Source organism: Balaenoptera ricei, chromosome 10, assembly GCF_028023285.1.
Source record: "Balaenoptera ricei isolate mBalRic1 chromosome 10, mBalRic1.hap2, whole genome shotgun sequence".
In the NCBI taxonomy this organism is placed as follows: Eukaryota; Metazoa; Chordata; class Mammalia; order Artiodactyla; family Balaenopteridae; genus Balaenoptera; species Balaenoptera ricei.
The window spans coordinates 70,097,823-70,120,380 of NC_082648.1; the positions used below are offsets into that span (position 1 = coordinate 70,097,823).

A 22,558-nucleotide genomic window follows, 5' to 3' on the forward strand; every position below is an offset into this window, starting at 1 on the left:
ATTTCGGGGTGGGCGCAGACCTGGGATGCGGAACTGTAATCAAAAGCAACAACCGACATCGAGGAAAGATGAGCAAGCTGGCCAATTTCTAGACTGTTCTAAAAAAAGTAATGGGAAGCATTCATAGGTGAGAAGTTTCTCTGGGAAGGGCCAGTACCTTTATAAAATATGAGGGTGGAGTCAACAGAAAAGATAAGAAAATAAAAAGCAAGTGGTGCTGAAAGTATTCACCCATTTTTCTCTTCATTGCGCACCTCAATCCCCAACTTTCCGTCATTCCGTTCAAATCTTCTGGCGCTCTGCCAGCTCTTTTTCTTTGTCTCCAGCCACTAATTTGCCTCTGGTTCCCACTACTAGGACCTGTAAATGATGACTCCTGACACGAATAGATCCTTGCTCTCTTGACCCTTGAGTTGGGTGAAGGGGCATCTCTTCTCAGCACCAAAATTAAACCTGCAAGGGCAGTTTTAGGAACATTGTTATAAATGGTGTTTTCTTTCAATTCTTCAAGTACTGCAGGATAAGCCCGTGAGTGAATTGTTTCTAGGTTGTAAAATCTATTCCAGGCCAAAAGAGATAGGCTAAGACTTTCATTTTTGGAACTGCTCATGCCTGTTCTTAAGTTAGAAACTGCTGGTTTGACCTAACACCTATTCCTGCTGGTCTGTGAGATACATGATACCTTTTTCCCTTTCATAATTTATTGCTTCAACAGCAGACTTTTGTTAGAGCCCTGCTGTTAAGGGACAAAGAAAACACCCACTTTGTTGAACATTTATGTTTAAAGTGAGTTCATTGCACTAAATCACTGTGTGCCCATGGGAACATCTCTAACCCAAATTATAACCATATCTGTGATGGAATCAGACCCTGATTTTTTTTTTCTTTTTTGGTAATATTTTTTTGAGTGTGTTGATTCCTGTGGAATTCACAAATGTTCATTTTTTTTTTTTTTTCCCAGTGCCTGAACAAACTAGTTTTAAGTTAGGTTTCCTTGCTGTGGACTTCCACAGTGCATCAGACTGTATCATGGTACCCTGTACACAACTTTGTTACTTCTTTTTAAATTATCTCTCTTTTCTGCCAGTCATTAAAATCTCTATAATGGCACTTTCAAAATATATTTTGAATGAATGAATGAACAAATCAAGAGTCTAATTACACTGACTTACTGAGCAGGTCAAGCTTTGGCCTACTCCTCTATCCCAGCTTGGGGTTCCTCCACAGTGATTGTACACCATCCAGCTGATAAATGTCTCTCCTTCAAAAAATGACATAATAATTAGTCATCAATTTTGGATAGCCCCTGTAAATAGCAAAGAATAAAAGCAAGTCTGTATATAGGTTTAAAGTTCCATCACTGGTGGTCGGTCAATGCCTTTAATTTGTGTTAGGTATGCCTTAGTTCTTAATTTTGCTTGTTTTAAATCACAATTCTCTTAGAGAATGAGGAAATATTTGAAAGAGATTTGACTATGGTCCCAGAAAATATATATAGACCTACCTGAATAATATTTGTTTTTGTGGGGAGAAAAGGAGTGGGGAAAAGGGAAAAGTTTCGGTTTTTAAAAAATTTAACTCTCACCTTTGTACCGTGGAGGCAGCTTTGTGAAATATTAAGGGCATGGGTTTTGGCATTAAACAAACTTGGATTCAGATCTCCCATTTATTGGTCCTGCGCTTGGTCAAATTGCTTAATCCTTATTCTTCATCTGCAAAATTGGGCTCTGATATCACCTAGTGTTGTAGCAAGGATTAAATAAAGTTCCTGGAAACTTGATATAATTGTATAATAATAAAAGCTAAAGAGTTTGTTAGCTGTTGATTTCTTTCCGTGTCTAACTGCTCACAGCTCTCTTTTGTGAGGATATTGCTTACACTCACTGGTAAACATTTCCATTAAGAGAAGTGGGTCTTGAGCACAAGAATAACTCAAGGAAACCCCTTTTTAAGTTGTATTAATCAGAGTCTCCAGAGAAACAGAACCGATTGTGTGTGCGTATGTGTGTGTGTGTGTGTGTGTGTGTGTGTGTGTATAATATATATATAATATATGTATATAGTAAAGAGATTTATTGTAAGGCATTGATTTATGAAATTACGAAGGTTGAAAAGTCTCATGATCTGCCCTCTGCAAGCTGGAGACCCAGGAAGGATGGTGGTGTGAGTCAAAGACCAAGAGCCTGGTGCAAATTCCAGTCTGAGTCTGTAAGCCTGAGAACTAGGATTACTGAGGGCAGATCAGTGTCCCAGCTGAGACAGAGAGAAAGAAATCTTCCTTTTCTCTTTTTTGTTCTATTCAGACCCTCAACAGATTGGATGATGCCCACCTACAATGGGAAAGACAATATGCTTTACTCCATCTGCTGAATACAATGCTAATCTCCCTGAAACATCCCCACAGACATACTCAGAAATAATGTTTAACTAGTGTTCTGGGTATCCTATGATCCAATGAAATTGACACATAAAATTAACTATCACACCAAGTATATTGGTTATGATGCATTTCTTGGTGAAGTTGACTTGGCATTGGAGGCTGTAGTTTACCCACCTTTGAAGCAAATCCAAGATGTTTCTATATTGGGATGGGCATGTATAAATACAGAAAGAGAGAAGAGAAATTTGTTGATACAGAAAATGGAAAAGCACTGGGTTATGAGCAGGAGAGAGAGGGCAATTATAAATGCTTAAACTAAGAACAGGTACATATTCCCAGTGGACCAATATGGGAAAAGACATGGAAAGACATGTGACTTGAAGCCTGGCAGCTCTGAATTTGAGTCTCATCTTAAGACTTTCCAGTTGTGTTATCATGGGCAAGTTGTTTAATTTCTATCTCTGATGTTTTCATATCTCTAAAGTAAAAAGAGTAATAGTATTTTAAATTGCTAATTTTAATTATGAAAAGAAATAATATGGAAAACACACATCGAGTGTTAATTCTCTTTCTTACTTCCTATTAAGTACTGTGTTTTAACTAGGAAAGTATATTCACACCTATTATTATTGTATGACATGTAGAGGAAAATATAGCCTTAATTATATATTCGGAAGACAGGTATAAAGTGAATTATGCATATATTAATATACATTGTAGTCTGTGTATCCCAGATCCAACAAAAATTAGCTATGTGGATCTGAGTAGCCATTCTGATTTGGGGGCTCCTTATTTGTAAAATGAGGATTATACCTTTATAGGTTTATTGAGAGAATTACATAAGATAATAATCGTGAAGCATTTTGTTCAGGACCTGTGACAGAGTAGAAGTGGACTTACACGGGATAAAGGCTTATTTAGATGTCATAGTCCAGGTTCTAACTCAGAAGAAGTATCTTCGTAATGAATGCTCCATTTAACTGAGTCTTCATCTATTTTTCAGACATGGTACTATAGTGAGGATACATTTCCCTTTCTTTAGACCCTAAGCAAAAACTAATTTTAAAATAAAAAAGTTAATAAAAGCTACAATGTGTTCATTTTCCCCCTAATATGAATTGATGAGGTTTTTAGTAATGTGTTGGAAATATAAAAACAGTTTTTTGATTGGATGCCTACTGCCCCATATTTGATAGGTTAGAATAAAAAATAATCATCTTTATGAAATAGGATGTCATTACTGTACTTTATTCAGTCGTCAAAGTCTAAACAAAATCCAATTTAGAACAAATAAACAGTTCTGTGTCAAAAGAAAGATACCAGAGAGGAGGCTTAACTGTATTTTCTGAAACTGTATTACTTGGCAGTTCTGTGACACTTAGAAGTGATACCCAGTGAAACGGGTTTCAGCTTTGGGGAGCTATGTAATAGAATCATGTGTGCGCATCTGTCTAGTTCACGTCACGTGGTTGTTGTCTTTTTCTCCATCTCCATTTCCATTCTTCTCCAGGCAATAAAAGTATGGAGCAGGGAAACAACTTGCTCATTACTCTGCTCAGTGGGATTTAACCTTTTCAAGAAGTGACATCTTCTTATTTTGCTCAGAGTACATACAGTATATAATTATCATGTATAATAACTAAGCAGTAGTTTAAAATTAGTATCCAATTAAATTATGCTTTTTGTAACACACACATTATTATTCTAATAAATTGAAATTGTGTGTTTTAAGTAAAAAGTTAACTGTTTATATTCCCTTTCTCTCTTAGTGCTTTTCTAGTTTAATTAAAAGAAAAGGAGAGAAGGAAAGTTGAGTTTATGATTTGAGAAAAAAAAATATGAGTAGAGAGAATTCTTTTGCGTGGTCCTCAAATACAAAATCTATTATCCTAGGGTGACCTGAAAGCCATAGATGTGCCATGTGAGACCAGAAAATTTATATAACTTTGTTTCTGGAATCTCCCATGGAACTCAAATTCAATCACTTATATCTCACTTATATCTTTTTTCTGAGATGAAAATCCTACCTATTTCTATTTCACATGATAATTCCTATGAGTCTGCTTCTTTCTAGTTATTTGAGGATTGAGAGGATTAACTAAAATGCTTTTAAAAAATGCTACTAATGTCATCACTCTTTTGGGCAAAGAGTGATAATTCTGACCACTCTGATGTCTAGACATTTAATTTAAGAGTTCCAATTTCATGCCCCTATTACACTCTAAAATTATATAAGTTTAATTGAATATTTTAATTGCAAATTTCATACTTGGCAAATTGCCTCATCTGGTTATCACTCAAAAGTAGACAACGCATACTTTGTATTCATTCAAATATAATTAATAGAAGTTTTCCTTAAAATTCTCTATAAGAGCCATACTTGATATTACATATTTTAGTTTTTAAAAAAACAAAAGAAAAACTAAAGAAAACAATGCATGTGCTTTTATATATATTTTTTTTAATTTTTAAATTTTATTTTATTTATTTTTTTATATGGCAGCTTCTTCATAGTTATCCATTTTATACACATCAGTGTATACATGACAATCCCAATCTCCCAATTCATCACACCACCACCCCCCACCACTTTCCACCCCCTTGGTATCCATACGTTTGTTCTCTACATCTGTGTCTCTATTTCTGCCCTGCAAACCAGTTCATCTGTACCATTTTTCTAGGTTCCACATATATGCATTAATATATGGTATTTGTTTTTCTCTTTCTGACCTATTTCACTCTGTATGACAGTCTCTAGATCCATGCACATCTCTACAAATGACCCAATGGAATATTACTCAGCCATAAAAAGGAATGAAATTGGGTCATTTGCATGTGCTTTTTTATCAGTAGAGAAGAGATAAGAAAGTAAGTGATAAGAAATCCCAAATAACATTAGCTTAAACTAGTTAAAATTGTATTCTCTGTACAGATAAGTCAGAGGTGTGCAGTCCCAGGGTCATGGGAAATTTTTATAAAGGGCTCAGTTTCCTGGCCTCCTTTCAGTTTGCTCTCTACCATCTTCAGAACAGGGCTTTTCTCTACCATCCTCAGAACTGGGCCTCCACCTATAGTCAGCAGGACAGAGGAAGGGTAAGGGAGGACATGCTCTCTCCTCTTTGAGGACTTTTCCTAGAGGTGCTCTGGCTACTGTGCTTTCATTTCATTGGATAGAATTTAGTCACATGACTGAGACTCCTGTACTGATTGATTCTGGTTCTTTGTATGTATTCAGTGGCTTGTGCATATTAGATACTTAATTTCTAAGCTCTTGTGTCACCCTAAACCTTGGCATTACTGCAGTTGATTCAAGTAGTAGTAATTTATTCATTTTACTTACAGCTTCTGTTTTTAAAAAGGACTTTGAGTTTCATTCCATTTACTGCTGGGATAGTCACTTGAGATTTTTGCCTGATACCTATTTTATCAAGCAAGATTTGGGGGCATTTTTGTGTTATGAGTTTGACATGCTATTAATTATCACTTCTGTCCAATAATAGAGATTAACGATTTATGTTTCCAAATATCCTATTATGAATATAGACTAAAACTAGGCATTAATCTTGGAAAAACAGAAGAAATGCAACTGTAATGCCATTTCACAATTAAATTACATAAAATCTCATTATTAGAGTCATTAGCTAAATTAGCAAAATCAATTATTAAATTTGAATTAATGCAAAGTTTGAATATGATGCCAAGCCAATGCCAATTAATTTCAGTTGGGAAATTTCAGAGGCATGAATACCTTAGGAAAACATTGAACATCTAAAACATATAATGTCTTATCTCTGAGGAAAGAAATCTTAGTTTCAGAGTACCTACATGTGTTAAAGGATAATGAAACAAAATAAAATTCAGAAAAAAAGTCTCAATTTAACATGAACATGATGTTTTTGTTAGTATTTGGACCTTAGGGATTATCAATTATTTTGTGAACCACTGCCTGTAAACATTAAGCTATCTGATTTATTTTGATGACTAAGAATTTTTGCCCAGGGAATAACCAAACAACTTATTACTGAAATATTCTCAATAATATAATCTTAATTTTAAGTTGTTTTAGCTTTTCAGTTTCCAGAAGGCTTCTAACATAGATCGTCATTTAATTTCCATGAAGCTTGTCGTTACTGCTACTGGTAGATTGAAATGCTATCCTCTGTAACTTTGAGTTTTCATAAGCATGGCGGCCTGATCTGTCTGGAACTCCGTTCCCTGCACGCTTGCCTTCTCTACAAACCTCACCTGACCTGTCATTGTGGAAAAGTATCCCTTTTGTGGGTTCCCAGAACACTTTATGCTTCATTTACACTGTATTGTGAGTGTTTGATCGTCTGTCTTCACGATGAGATAGTTCATTCAAAAAATATTTACCTATTGTTTGGTAATCTTATTCTCAATGTTTAATATGGTATAGGAGTGCCACAAATTATGCTTTAATGAAATTGAAAAAAGAAAGAAAGCTACTATCCTTTAGAATTTCCCTAGTCTTAACAGCTCATGGCTCTGTAAACCACATCCTGTCTCATCCATGTTCTGAGTAAATGGCCACTTAGTTTACTGCAATTCATATTCTTGAAAACTATACTTTTCTTCTGTTTACTGCAATACATATTCTTGAAAAGTATACTTCTGCTGATGTGCTTTATTAATACCAATTTTCGAACATGTCGGATTTCAACGATTTTTAAAGACCTTTGTTTGAACGTGAGGCAAAAGGTAGCTTTACTTGAAGATTTGTATGTTTTGACAGTTCTGTATTGAGGGCAACCTTCTACAGAGAGTCACTGACATTTTGTTTGGATGTACTGACAGCAGTGGAGAAGGGCGTGCTTTTTAAAATAATTTAGAAAATTTTTTTTTTTGCCTTTTTAAATGAAAAGTCAGTAGAAATGATGATAGATTAGATTTTTATTGAAAAAAATAATTTATTCCCTGTAGTTTGCTTTTTTACATTCTATATTCTTTACGTAGTTCATGTATGTGGTTGGCAAGGACATGAGGACCTTATGTTCTGAACAAATGTGTTGCACTTAGTATGTATGAAATGCTAAATGTGGTTTCTTAACCTCAGCGCTATTGACATTGGGGGCCAGATAAATCTTTGCTTTGGGGGGCTGTCTTGTGTCTTCTAACATGTTTACATATTTAATGGCATACCTGGCCTCTACCCACTAGATGCCAATAGCATCCATCCAGTTGTGACAACCATAAACGTCTCCAAACATTGCCCAGTGTCCCCTGGGAGACAAAGTCACCCCTGCTTGAGAAACATTGTACTAAAAAATGCTCCCCTTCTGTCTCTGTCAATATTTAGAATCAGCTAGGGATTTGTATGCCTATCTACACTTAATGTTTGCATTTAACTCTGTCCAATCCACTGTTACCATAGGTTTGACTGGTTTTCATTTATCAAGTATTTGGAGTATTGTGATTTTTTTTTTTTAATGGTATTTTAGAGAAAGGGTTGTTAGAGGAGACTGGAGTAAAGATGGGCAAAACTTTTACAAGAAAAAGAAATTCTACACACTTAATGGTAATTCCTAGAAAATGGTCAAAATCAGGTTAAAAAAAAAGCTGAAAGGATTTAAGGGTCTTCTGGAATTTAAGTGTTACAGTGAATAGTACTTTTTGTATCCAGATGTGTTTTCTTCCTTTGACTATAACAAGTATTTATTCTTTCTGGTTCTCCAATTTGTAGTCTTCACTGGCTGCTTAATTTCAGTGACTGTGGTTCTGAAAGATAAATCACTGGGGGAGAAATATGAGAAGTAAAAGATTTGAATCCATTAAAATACACTATAATATATCCACTTACACACAGATACATAAAAGTGACCCAACCATTTATTATTTAGAGATCAATAACATTTTTTCAATTTCTCCCCCAAAAGACACTTTGAATTCACATTAATGTATAGCATGGGCCAGTTTCCTTAATTGCAAAGCAACTTCACATAATATGAATAAAACTATTTCTTATTAGATTCTAGCTTGATGGTGTATTAAAATGTGTTGTTGTTTTTAATATATATAGAAACCAGAAGATTTTATTGACATGATCAGCATGTAAACAAACTGTGTCATCAATTTTAAACAGCTGTGGAAAAGCCTTTGGTATGAATGCTCTATTAAAATACAGATCCTCCTTTACAAACGGATTGCTGGGCTTGAACTGTGGCACACTTCTTGCTAGCTGTGTATCCTCTGGTATGTTGCAGAACTTTTTCTTGCCCCAGATTCATCATCTGTAAAATGAGACTTGTAATAATAACCTACCTCATAAGATTATTGATGAGTAATAAGTTAATATATGTAAATTAAGTTAATATATGTAAACACTGTAAGTGCCAAATAGGTTTAGCTGTTGTTGTTGTTCTTATTATTACAACCACAACTATTACAATGTGAAGGGTTTCTATCCTTCTATCCAGTCTTCAGTAAAATAAAGATTGGGTTCTATAAATGTGGAAAACAGTGGTCATAGAAGCTTCGTTGTTACAGTGCTAGAATTGACCCAAACTCATCCTGAACTGTCAAAATGGCATTTGGATTCCTTTTCAGAGCATGAATTCAAATTCATATTATCCAAAATCTGAAGAATTTTAGAGCAAAAGGAAACATAACCTAGTACATATGCATCTAGACTTGAATTATCTTCTCTCTCCTCTTCTTTTTTTCTTTTAGAAAGAGCATGGGAATTAGTGTCAGAGAAACTGTGTTGCAGTCCTGGCTTTGCCTCTTATTAACCATAAAACCTAGAGTTAGTTGGTAAATTCTCCATGGACCTCGCTTTCTTCCTGTGTAACGCGGGGCTGATGATGACACTCTTTACTGCTGGCTAACTGCTGCTTACTTTCAAGCCTCTGCCCAGTGGCACTTGGACTCCGTGAACCTTCCTGTGTCCATTCCTGAGCTAGAGTGGTGTTGCTCCTCTGTGCCCTATCATCGTAATTTTCCACACCATTTATTTTCTTATTTGTCTCCCTCAGTAGATCGTGCATCCGCAGGAGAGTGCATCTGTCTTGTTCACATTTGCAGTGTGCGTACTAGAGCATAGTTGATGCTCAGTTAAGTCCTTAGCCATGAGAAATTGGTCACAATAGCCGTCTAACTTGGACTCACTCCATTGCTAACTTTATTCAGATGATACAGGGGATGATGCTGTCTAATTCAAAGAGCCACTTTATATATAATCCTGGAGACTTGGCTGCTCCACCCCTCTGTGTGACTAGTTTCTTCCAAAGAATGAGGCAGGCTGGACAGGATTGTCTAGGTGTGGTTATCATGCTGTATTTTATGAGGTGGAAAATGACAGGACTGTAATACATCAGTATTGGGGAGCCCTTGAGGCTGAATACATCATTTTCAAGGTTTATGGGCTTTAGGTACAGTTTCAAAGATATGCATTCATCTCCTCATGTTCTTTTTGTCTAGCCTAACAGCATATTTGTCCTTTAGAAATGTAATTATGTGCAGACTAATTAGTGGGCGATTGCAGTTATTTAGGTGACAGGAAAGGTAAAAAGGGCTCTGCCAGATCTGTAAAAGTGAACCTTGAGGGGCCAGAGTAAAGAGCCTTAGAAAATAAAATAAGAATTGGTAGGCTTTTGGAGACTTTCTAAACCTGGGATTTTGAGGGTAAGTGAAAAGTCACGAGTGATAACCAGGTTTCTGATTTTAGCAACTGATGTAAAGGATGGTTCTAATTGTTGAGGAAAGATTTTTTTCTTCTTTTATCTCTTTCATTTATCTCTTTATTTTTGAGTGGGAAATATTGCTTTCAATGTTTGGATGTGTTGGTTTTGAAATTCCAGCTAATAAGCACCTAGATTGATGTGGTTGAGTAAGCTGTTGAATTTTCAACAGATCTGGATGTCAGGAGAGGGATCGCTATTTTAGAATTGCGAACAGTCAGCATATGAGCCGCATGTATGCATGTTGTCATGCAGAGACAGTACTTACCAAGAAAAGGAGAAAAAGACAAAGACCTGGGAAATACCAACTTCTTTTAAAGGAATATATGAATAAAGATACACTTTTCTTCATTCTTGGAAGGATAGTCTCAGGGACAGAGAATAAGGAAGACTGGTTTTCCAGAAGCCGAGGAAACACAAGAGTTTCAGGAAGGAAAATGGGTTTAATAATCACAGATGCTACAGTTGAGTAGGTGATTCATATAAGCAAACTATTTTGGGAGTTTGATAATTAGTGGAAATTCAATTATGACATTTCAGCAGAATTCTGGGAAAGAGCCTAATCTGGATTTAGGGGTAAATGGGATTTGAGTCATTGGACATGTGCACCACAGACTGTCCTTAAAGGAAATCTGACTTTGAGGGGAAGAAGGACAGTAAGAGGTAGTTAAGAGGTGGACGCAGGAATGATAAGGTGGTAGGGTTTTATCTTCCGCTCTCTGCTAAGAGGCACACAAACATTTTTGTAGTCTTAAGGGAAAGGAAATTGCAATGGGGAAAAAGATTGAAGATATTGGATAAAAAGGGGCTCATGGAAGGACTTTAGTTCCTAAGGAAAGTAGAAAGACTCGGATTAAGATGGATTTCTCCTCTGATGACATTGGCCTTGTATCAAAGAAGAAACACCTCTTTATCTGAACCTCAAAGGAAAGTGACAAAGACAATTAAGGTTGTAGATATGTTTCTGAAATGAGATAATGTGTATGAGCTTAGTTAACTGGAAAGCATTTTGTCAAAATTGTTTTTATAAAGAATATTATTCCTTTTTGGAAACTATGTGAGTGTTCTTTCTCTTTATCAGTTTTACTTGCTTTTAAAGACAACTGAACTTTTTCACAGACCCTTGAATACCGCAGGAAGCTTTGTTTTTCCTTGTTCCTAGCAACTGAAAAGTACACTTAACAGCAAAGCATATCAATTTCATTATCAAATTGTTGCTCTAAATTTTCTACAGATATGTACATTTCTGTGTATATGTAACTGTTAATGTGGTTTGGAACAGTTTCATTTATTCAAATGGCTCTTTTAACAAATAATAGAAATAGCGAGGTTAATATATGCTAATGACACAAGTGAGCAAACTTTAATTTCAAAATGATTTACTTCATTATTTTTCAAGCATGCCCATTAAGTAAAAAAGCTGAGTATTTTAAAATACTCTACAAAATGATAAGTTTTTGTCAGTGGCCTTCTCATTTTGCAAACCTCCATTTTACCGCCTTTTGGAGGCCTCAGGAACTGGCAAATGGAATCTGCAATTTGAGGTTGATGACAGTAGTACTCAGGTCCAAGAGAGGTGCCAAATGTCTGTAAGACACTTGCTGATTATAAGAGAACAGGGATAGGCCAGAAAGCCCTCTGTGAGAACTTTCAGAACTTAGTCCAGTTCCTTGACACTGTGTTTTCACAGACATGATTATAATTGATTCTCACTTGTCATGAGGGCAGGGCCTGGAAATGCTGGGATAATCCATGTGACCACGCACTGCCAAAGGAGCCTCCTAGGGAGGCCCAGAGTCTGAGGGTCTGTAGACAAATGCATGTCTCACAACAGAGAACTGAAATTTGCCCAGTGTTCTGAAATGTAAGCTTATTTGACCAAATCCAAATAATAAGGAAATAACAATGTGGTTGGTCTTCAGTCTTTGATGGAATCTGATAAGATTCTGACTCTATACTATTGATCCAGATTACCTTTTGCCTTTCAAGCAGTCATGGGCCAATATTTCCCAAGCAATATGGCCAGTGGGAGAGGCGTCTCAGGTTTAAATGTACATATGTATATCAGGGCCTTATACAGGTTTCCTTTCTGAAGTGATGAAAAACTGTGCATGCTCCAAGGAGAAATCCAGGTGGTTTGTAATTCTAGTGGGAGAGAAAAGATTGCTGGAAAGGGGAAATTTCAGTCGGGGGTAAAGAGCTTTTTGGAAATACTTCTTAATACTTTCTAATGCAACGTAAATGCAGTTGATCCCTCTCTAGTATTTTCTCTCCTGAGTAATCATTTCCTTCTATTTAGAATTTATTTTTATAGTACCTCGTCCTTTTTATGGCCCCATTAACCATTTTTATTTTTGAAATATAAAATGAAAATTTGATTTTATGTATAGTAATACAGTCTTGTCTCCAAATTTCTATTTTGCTCATGCAGAGGGTTACTTCTACAAGAGAACAGCAGGTTTGCAGAAGCACTACATTATTATAAATTGGCGATCGGGAGCAGGCCTACGCTGGCTTGTAAGTAATATTCAAGTCCTTTTAAAGTATCTCTCCCTCCCTCCCTCCCTCCCTTCATGAAAATGGTGACTTAAAGCCTCACAGATTAAAAAACATGGTAACTCTATTTCTGAATACTTGCCAATCAAATTATGAGACTTTAACAATTACATCTCTCTCAATTTTAATATTTTGGTGCCTGTTTATCATGTTAATATATTAAGATAAATATAACTTTTATTCATGTAGATATCAAGTTCAAAATATTCTGGCTCCTTGAAGGCAGAGACTATTATATATATTTTTTTCAGTGATACCTGTACTTCTTACTACACTGTTGTTCTTTTGTATATTTGTTCCCTGGGTATTTATTTCTTGGTTTTCTTTTAAAATCATAAATAATACATAGAAACAAAACTGAAATAAAGATAACTTTATTGTTTCCATAGTGTACATCATCTTCTCACATTTGTATTTCCACTTGTCTCCCCTCAGCTGCATATTTAAACACCGGGATTATTCTAATGAACCAAGGAAAGACAGAAGAAGCTCGACGCACGTTCCTGAAGTGTTCTGAGATCCCTGACGAAAACCTAAAGGACCCTCATGCCCATAAGAGCTCGGTCACCAGCTGTCTGTACAACCTGGGGAAACTCTATCATGAGCAGGGACACTATGAGGTCAGGCCAAAACCTCTGTCTCATTCCTCCCCCTTGTTCTGATCTAGTCTCAATGTTTTCTACCTACGATCTCATTGTAGGGACACTGATCATTTAAGAAGCTAATAAGTGTTTTTATTAAAAGAGTTTTATGGTGAAATTCTTTAGGAAAAAAACTCTGCTTAAGCAAAACTTAATGGATTTCTTCACTGTGAATTTCTCAGCGTAATTATGACTCCTCAGGAAAAGGAAATAACATGCATTGCAGCTCAAGCTTATTTGCTCACCATCTCTTTGATTTTAAAATTCAAGACACGTTATTTATCTATATCCATTTTTTGATGTTAAAAAAATACATTTTTGTACTCTGCGTATTGAGTAAATGATTTGATATAAATCCTACTCGTTTCTTTTCATTCTTTTTAAAACAATAACCCAATGAAAACTGATTTTATTGTGTTTTTGAATTGGGGAGAGGGGAAAGGTGATGGAGACAGGTTCTGGTATGGGAAGTTGGGAGGTTGGCCCAGTCCTGTGTTCCCTGTCTCTCACACGAAGCCTGCCTGCATGGGTTTCTTCTCTCCCATTCAGTATTGCTCCACCCTCTCTCATGACACCCACACACACTCTTACGCAATGTATTAAGACTGCAACGTGAGGGTGAAAATAGAATTTTAAAAATAATTGCATTTAATGATCTCAGTAGGTCTGAGTAGCTAGACGATTCATTAGTTGATATTTTATTTAGATCCTACTTGATCACCTGACTTGAAGTACCTACAGATTTTAGATGACTGTGGGTGACTTCTGGTTATTTTATTGCATAATCTATGGGAACTGAAAAATTTATATTGAGAGAACAATGGTAACATTTGACTGCTTGTTAAACTAATTTTTATATGACCTTCTTCACGCACTGGGTTGAATATTTTTATTCATGAAATGGAGGCAGTATGATATCAAAGGACGGCTTAATTATTTTCCTTTAAATACCATTTAGAAAGAGCAATGGAAGACTTTAATTTTGGAAGGATGTTGTTATTTTATTTTCAGTGAATAGTCCTGTACTTTAGCTCTTTTTCTGTTTCTTAAATTAGGATGCACTTAGTGTATACAAGGAAGCAATTCAGAAAATGCCAAGGCAGTTTGCCCCACAGAGCTTGTACAACATGATGGGTAAGTAAAATAGTAATATTTTAATTGATATTTCAGGGACCTGTGGAAAAATTGAAACCTGTAATTCTGTTAAATGGAATTCTAATAAATCATATTGTTAATCCTCACTGAAAAAACCCTGTTCACAATTGAGTGTCACATTCAAATGTTTACAAAGCATACTTATTCTAAGAGAAATAAATGTGTTAACATAGTGATTTTCAGCAATTGGCTGGATCCCAGAGTTGTTCAAAAGGGGCTCAAAAACTGAAGTGGGTATTGAGTGTTAACTAGACCTTAGAGATTGAAAATGATGAATAAAGTACATGTAGATTTTAATGAATTTATCAAATTTGTGATAATTTTTGATCATGTTATTTTCTTAATCATAATGGCCTCCTCAAAAATAAACATGCTATGATGTAGAGATTCATGGTTTTGATGCTTATAAAAAAAATGTGAGCAACTGAGCCAACTTGTATGGTTTTCACTGATAAAGGCTTGGATCTCAGAGGTTTTTTTCAGGGTATTATTTTAGGGTAAAAACAATACTGTGAAGAGTGTAAATATCCTACTACAATTATTCCTTTTTCTACATTGAATAATTTAATTTTCTTATTAATCAGAAAGTATGTAAGCTAGGGCATTGATTTTTCTAGGTACAAGAGATCAAGAACTAGAATTACTAATAAAATAATCTGCCTATTACCTGCAATTGATCCGTGGCAGCCTTATAGGAAATTGTTACCACAGCTATTTGATGGTGGACACACCTGAAAATTGCCTATTTGGTATGTGATTCTTGAAAAGAATCCCTAAAGTTTAAGATGTTCTGCTGATTGGTTAACTTTGCTGTTTCCAGATAAGGGGTTACTTTTGTCCTCAAATCAAATATTTCTTTTTCTCCGAACAACAAATCGCAAACTCAGATTTTCCTTTTTCATTAAACTTGGTTAACTTGCTTAGTATTTCTAGGCCTTCCTCATGCATATAAACTAAATGTGACTACATGATCTCTAGGATTATTTTATGCTTTTATATTCTGTGATTTGAGACATTTGATAGTAGCCGTATGGCTTTGAGTACACATAGAAAATCCCAAGCCCTCCCAAACTAGAAAATATATGCCTGGCAAGGACACTCACTTCTACTTTTTTAAATTTTTTTTATAAATTTTATTTTAGTTTATTTATTTAGTTTTGGCTGTGTTGGGTCTTCATTTCTGTGCGAGGGCTTTCTCTAGTTGTGGCAAGCGGGGGCCACTCTGCATCGCAGTGCGCGGGCCTCTCACTATCGCGGCCTCTCTTGTTGCGGGGCACAGGCTCCAGACGCACAGGCTCAGTAGCTGTGTCTCACGGGCCCAGTTACTCCGCGGCATGTGGGATCTTCCCAGACCAGGGCTCGAACCCGTCCGTGTCCCCTGCATTGGCGGGCAGATTCTCAACCACTGCGCCACCAGGGAAGCCCTACTTTTTTTTAAATAACAGAAAATTCAGAAATAGTTTAGAGCTAGAACAAGGCACAGGTCAGTAAATAGAAAAAAAAAAAAAAAAGATTTGGGAGAGGTTTATATATTCATTCCCTGTCTCTGGGAATCCTGACAGTTGGCCTGGACAGCAGTAGGGTGATTTAATGCTCGTGTTAAAGAGGACACTGGAGTAGTTTTAGTTACTGATTCTTTTTCTCTTTGGTATAATTACTGAAAGGTAAAAATCTCACTTCCTTAAATGTACTTTTGTCTTTATCCTCTTATGAATTAAAACCGCGCCTTTTACTATCTAACATTTTACCATCAATCTATCCACTCAGGTGAAATGTACGTGTCCATAAAGTGTGTACCTAGAGTATGTAGATTTATCCGTTGAATTAACTTTCTGTGTTAGTGCTGGATGGTTATTCATTTCAAAATGAATACTGAAATAACTGTGTTCTCTAATTTTGTCTGAGGAGGCACAGTGGTTTTAGTTTATAATTTTATTTTTAACGCTAATGCTTGGGAAGGGCTTTTTCCCAATTTTCCTCAATGATCAGAGAAGATATCTTTCTTTAAATTAGGAAAGGACTCAGATCCATGGCAACAGACTGCATATGGCATCTTTATTGTTAATAGGAAGTGTGGTATTCACTATAGTTAATGATTCGAGAAAATTCATTCAATTATTTTAAGTAAATACATTTGATTGAAAATTCAGCTGGTACCTTGAGATCTGTGTCTCATGTGGTTACACAGATGCTGAGCACACACAGGCAGCAAAAGATAAGTGTATCCCTGGGGTGATTGCTTAGTCCTTTGTCTTATTTTCCATTACAGAAGGAGGGAGCCGCTTTGCCCAGACTCTGCAAAGCCCTCTAACAATTTGCAAGGGGAGAATCCCAATATAATTTATCATTCCAGATTTCTGCCATAATTATAGTGGCTGCCTTCTGTTTAATTTTATGTGACGGTCTGTCAGCTGACTAGGTTTTGTAGTTTCAGTTGTTCACGAAACTATAATTTTCTCTGAGAATGAGTTCACCTCCTAATCAAATGGGTGAAATCCTCTGAGTGTTGGCTTTAACTCCTAATACATTTTGATTAGCCTCCATTTGACAAGAAAAAAAAATGGCCCAGGAGATAAGCTGCCCTATCAGTTCATCATTTTCATTAGTCTGTCAGCATGTGCTGATTATCCTATCAAGTTTATCAACAGCCTTGAATGTGTTTTCTAATTCTCACATTTGCATATTATTGGTGCCCTTTAGGGATGAGTGATGGATTATAACGTCTGGCTAGATTTAGCCTGCAAGTATTCATTTTTCTCACGGCTCATTCATTTACCCCTTCAAGACCACTACCCCCAAGCACTTGCATGTAATCGTATAAATAATGCAAACATTATTTATTTTCTTTTATTTGGAGGTTAGGAGACATAAAGGAATATGTATGAAAAAATACAATTATATTTGAATGTTATTATTACTTTAATAATTCAATTCATTGCAGCTGCTTAAAAAAACAAAAAAAACAACAAAAAACCCCAACACTCCAGCCCTTTGCATTTTCCCTTCCCTTGAACATTTTATGAAAAACATATCACTCTATTCTGCATGCCAGTAGTTGACTTATCCTGAACATCGAATGAGCCTATTTTTCGCATTTGTGTATTAACAGAAAATAACAAGTTTGATTATCAATTATTACTTGCTTCCCAACTTAATTTTTTCTATATTTTATCATAAGACTTAGTTTTTATTGTGACAATTTATAAGTAAACTTAAAAATCTATTTAAAAATACATTCTCATTATTCTCTTTGATTTCATAGGATCAAGGTGATTGAGTAACAATAATTGAGGAGTATCGTCCCATCCAAAATTAAGTGAATTTACGAGCATGTACAAATCATATTTTAGAACACACTATATATCATTTTTATAAACAAAAATTAAAGTTTCACCTAGGTGGCAGTTATAATTAGTAAGGTATGAAAATACATGAAATGTTAAGAGTCCAAATCACACAGTAACTGTTAAAATTACTCCTAGCCAGTTGTGGACCTCAGTTTCCTCTTGAGATAATGGGTTGGATTCAGTGGAGATTCAGTATAGTGTGAAGTCAGATAGCCCAGGTTCAAATTATGGCTCTGACACTTAACAGCTGAGTGACGTTGGGCAAATTACTTAACTGAAGCCTCAGTTTCTCCATCCATAAGGTGCTTGTAATGGTAGTGTCAGTTTGAGGACTGATTGAGATAATGAAGCTAAAGCATATTGGACCAAATGCCCAACCTAGTAAGTTTCATAACATTACCTTCCGTTGTAATCATTATTCTTTCTGTGGGCTTTAAACTCCAGAAGTCACTGATTGTATTCTCTCTGGCAGTTCTTTTTGTATTTCCCATTGTAAATCTGATTTCTCTATAGATACAGTTTTGACGTACTTGGATGGCCTTGGAGTCACCAACGGGGATTCTGTTTAGTTCTGTCCCGTCTAGAATTGCTGCATTTTCTCTCGAAGTCCATTTCCCCTTATCTCTCAACAACCACAGTCAAAATCCATCTTTTATCATTAACTGCATTAACCAAAAGTGAAACAGCATACTTAGTTAATGCCCAATTAATAATTCCATTAATAGAGTGTTCCCTTTAAATTGAAATCATCATATTTAGTTTAGAGTTTCTTCTCCTTTTCCTGTCATGACATACTTTTCTGCTAGACTTAGTCAAAATTATTCTTTATTCTGATACCTATTATAGGCCTTTATTGAATCTCAATTTCTCCTCTTTTCTTCTCAAATTGTAAGTGATTTTTAGAATCATAGAATGTTAGAGATGGAAGATTCATATCTTTAAAATCCTCCTAACATAATCTTTTATTTTACAAGCTAGAAATTTACACTCGAATAGTTAGGTTGATCTGAGCCTGAACCAAGATGGCGGAGTAGAAGGACGTGCTTTCACTCCCTCTTGTGAGAACACCAGAATCACAACTAGCTGGTGGACAGTCATTGACAGGAAGACACTGGAACTCACCAAAAAAGATACCCCACATCCAAAGACAAAGGAGAAGCCACAATGAGATGGTAGGAGGGGCGCAATCACAGCAAAATCAAATCCCATAACTGCTGGGTGGGTGACTCACAGACTGGAGAACAGTTATACCACAGAAGTCCACCCACTGGAGTGAAGGTTCTGAGCCCCACGTCAGGCTTCCCAACCTGGGGTTCCGGCAACGGGAGGAGGAATTCCTAGAGAATCAGACTTTGAAGGCTAGTGGGATTTGATTGCAGGACTTTGACAGGACTGGGGGAAACAGAGATTCCACTCTTGGAGGGCACACACAAAGTAGTGTCTGCATCGAGACCCAGGGGAAGGAGCAGTGACCCCAGGGGAGACTGAACCAGACCTACCTGCTAGTGTTGGAGGGCCTCTTGCGGAGGCGGGGGGTGGCTGTGGCTCACCACGGGAACAAGGACACTGGCAGCAGAAGTTCTGGGAAGTACTCCTTGGCATGAACTCTCCTGGAGTCCGCCATTAGCCCCACCAAAGAGCCCAGGTAGACTCCAGTGTTGGGTCACCTCAGGCCAAACAACCAACAGGGAGGGAACCCAGCCCCACCCATCAGCAGACAAGCAGATTAAAGTTTTACTGAGCTCTGCTCACCAGAGCAACAGTCAGCTCTACCCACCACCAGTCCCTCCCATCAGGAAACTTGCACAAGCCTCTTAGATAGCTTCATCCACCAGAGGGCAGACAGCAGAAGCAAGAAGAACTACAATCCTGCAGCCTGTGGAACAAAAACCACATTCACAGAAAGACAGACAAGATGAAAAGGCAGAGGGCTATGTACCAGATGAAGGAACAAGATAAAACCCCAGAAAAACAACTAAATAAAGTGGAGATAGGCAAACTTCCTGAAAAAGAATTCAGAGTAATGATAGTGAAGATGATCCAGGACCTTGGAAAAACAATGGAGGCAAAGATCGAGAAGATGCAAGAAATGTTTAACAAAGATCTAGAAGAATTAAAGAACAAACAAACACAGATGAACAATACAATACCTGAAATGAAAACTACACTAGAAGGAATCAGTAGCAGAATAACTGAGGCAGAAGAACAGATATGTGACCTGGAAGACAAAATGATGGAATTCACTGCTGTGGAACAGACTAAAGAAAAAAGAATGAAAAGAAATGAAGACAGCCTAAGAGACCTCTGGGACAACATTAAACGCAACAACATTCGCATTATAGGGGTCCCAGAAGGAGAAGAGAGAGAGAAAGGACCAGAGAAAATATTTGAAGAGATTATAGTCGAAAACTTCCCTAACATGGGAAAGGAAATAGCCACCCAAGTCCAGGAAGCGCAGAGACTCCCATACAGGATAAACCCAAGGAGAAACATGCCGAGACACATAGTAATCAAATTGGCAAAAATTAAAGACAAAGAAAAATTATTGAAAGCAGCAAGGGAAAAACAACAAATAACCTACAAGGGAACTCCCAAAAGGTTAACAGCTGATTTCTCAGCAGAAACTCTACAAGCCAGAAGGGAGTGGCATGATATACTTAAAGTGATGAAAGGGAAGAAACTTCAACCAAGATTACTCTACCTAGCAAGGATCTCATTCAGATTCGATGGAGGAATCAAAAGCTTTACAGACAAGCAAAAGCGAAGAGAATTCAGCACCACCAAACTAGCTTTATAACAAATGCTAAAGGAACTTCTCTAAGTGGGAAACTCAAGAGAAGAAAAGGACCTACAAAGAGTTAGGTTGATCTGTTTAGGATTACACAGTTTGTGTTAGAACCAGAAGTGTAGTTTACTGATTTAAATTTAAATGCTTTTTCTATTCAGTCCTTCTGTATTGCCAAAACTGGCACATTCTTCACTATGTCAGTATAGCTTATCTTTACCCATTTAAAAACCAGCATATATATCTATATGTAGATATATAGATATATGGATATAGATATCATTCCTTGTCCAAATACATATTAAAAACCTTTTCATTTTAAAAGAATGAAACACCTACAAAATTGTGGTTTCATTACAGAATGCATGAAATGCAGGATATTAAAATTCTTTTAATGTAGGATAATTTTTAACCACCCTCATTTTTTCTCTTCTTTCTCTATAATTGTTTATTTCCCTTACTATGTCTACTTAAGCATTGCTTTTGAATAATCCTAAGAGATTATGGGAAACTAAGATAGGCTGTAACTTTCAGTTTTATCAGTTTGAGCCCTTCCAATCCCAAAGGTCATTTTAAGCCTATTTACTATTTAATATAAAATTACTTGGCTTTCTCAGTGCAAAGTGATTGTTTGGTTTAATTACAATATATAAGCAATTTAGGCCATTTCATCTTGGTAATATATCTTGAGAACAAAAAGCCACAATGTATTCATGGAGTAAGAGTCTAGAGTTACAGCCTTGTTGTTGCAGTCTGCAATCGCTATGTTTAGAATAACCTCTGTGTGCAAAAAAAAAAAAAAAAAATCTTTAAGTCACAGGTCCTGAGTTGGGGGTGCGTATAGTGGTGGTAGGATGAAATGGAAGTAGTCCATGTGGTTTCTGCTCTCATAGAACTTTCTAAGGGATTTCACAGTTGGTCTAGTGCTCTTTAGTATCTTTCCTTAATAAGTAAATGCCTACAAATAAAATGGATAATTGTATTACTCTAGCCTCGAGAATATTTTGTTTATAACTATGTAGGCCTGCTATGTTGACTGGACCAAACAAACCAAAACAAACAAAACAAACAAAAATCTCAAGGTTTTATTTTATTTTGATGTGACACTAGTGTCACAATTTGCATATGTATTTATATATCCTTGTTCTTTAAAAAATATGTCTATGGGTAACATGCTTTTATCTTAGGGAGAGATTACATTCTTCCAGGGGAATTCCATGATAATGATCATTGATATTTATTACCTCATTTGCCTTTATTTTGATCTTACCATTTTGATTCTCTTATTTCTGATAATTCCTAGATCTTTTTTTATACACATCCCTGTTACTTATGAAATCCTAGCTCAGTATTAGAAAATATATTTTTCCTCCATCAGCCTGCAACTAACAAGTCTTTTACTTACATAGGTTTCAAATTGACAAGATGCTTTTTCCTCACATTCTCTCATAAAAAAGAAGGAATCTTTTGACTTAATTTTCAGTTTTGTGAAAACGGCTCTTCAATTATGAGAGATTTCCCCAATTTCATTGAGCTAGTTAGAGAGAACAGTGAAAGAACCAATAAATAAGAGACACAGTGAATTTATTATAACAATTTTTGGAGTAAAGAGCTTGTCCAAATTTTAGAATTTGTATTTTTGAGAAAGAAACTTGTGGAATGAAAAAGTTTTGTCATAAATGGCTACCAGGGACCTTTAGATTCCTTACTCTCATTTAGGTAAGAACTGACAAAGAAGATGTCAAATGTACCTCCTGACAACAAAACACAAAAATTCTCACTTGTAAATTTATCCTAACTCTACTCGAAGGGTGTATACTCTATGCTGAATTCAGTTAGTAGGTTGGCTGTCAGAGAAGTCTGTTTTTCTCTCAGCCTCTGTATGGTTGGTTTTTTAGATGCATAATTTCTTTTTGTTGGATTTGTCTAGTGTGCCCATTTGCGTGTGTGTGTATGTGTTGACCTCACTTTGTTCCAGAATATATTTAGAATAGAAA

General features: G+C 36.2%; 1 protein-coding gene across 10 annotated transcripts in view; it reads left to right on the forward strand.

Moving 5' to 3' along the window:
- The window catches only part of TMTC2 (transmembrane O-mannosyltransferase targeting cadherins 2), a 1,049,079-nt gene that overhangs the window by 372,096 nt on the left and 654,425 nt on the right, over nt 1-22,558 (forward strand). For all 10 annotated transcript variants that reach the window (XR_009505423.1, XM_059936614.1, XM_059936611.1 and 7 more), the window contains exons 6-8: nt 12,509-12,594; nt 13,069-13,253; nt 14,330-14,408. Coding sequence is in view for 9 of the 10 variants with exons in the window: in XM_059936614.1 (XP_059792597.1) it covers nt 12,509-12,594; nt 13,069-13,253; nt 14,330-14,408 (350 nt within the window). In the remaining variant the exon portion in view is untranslated. The remainder of the gene's footprint in view (nt 1-12,508; nt 12,595-13,068; nt 13,254-14,329; nt 14,409-22,558) is intronic.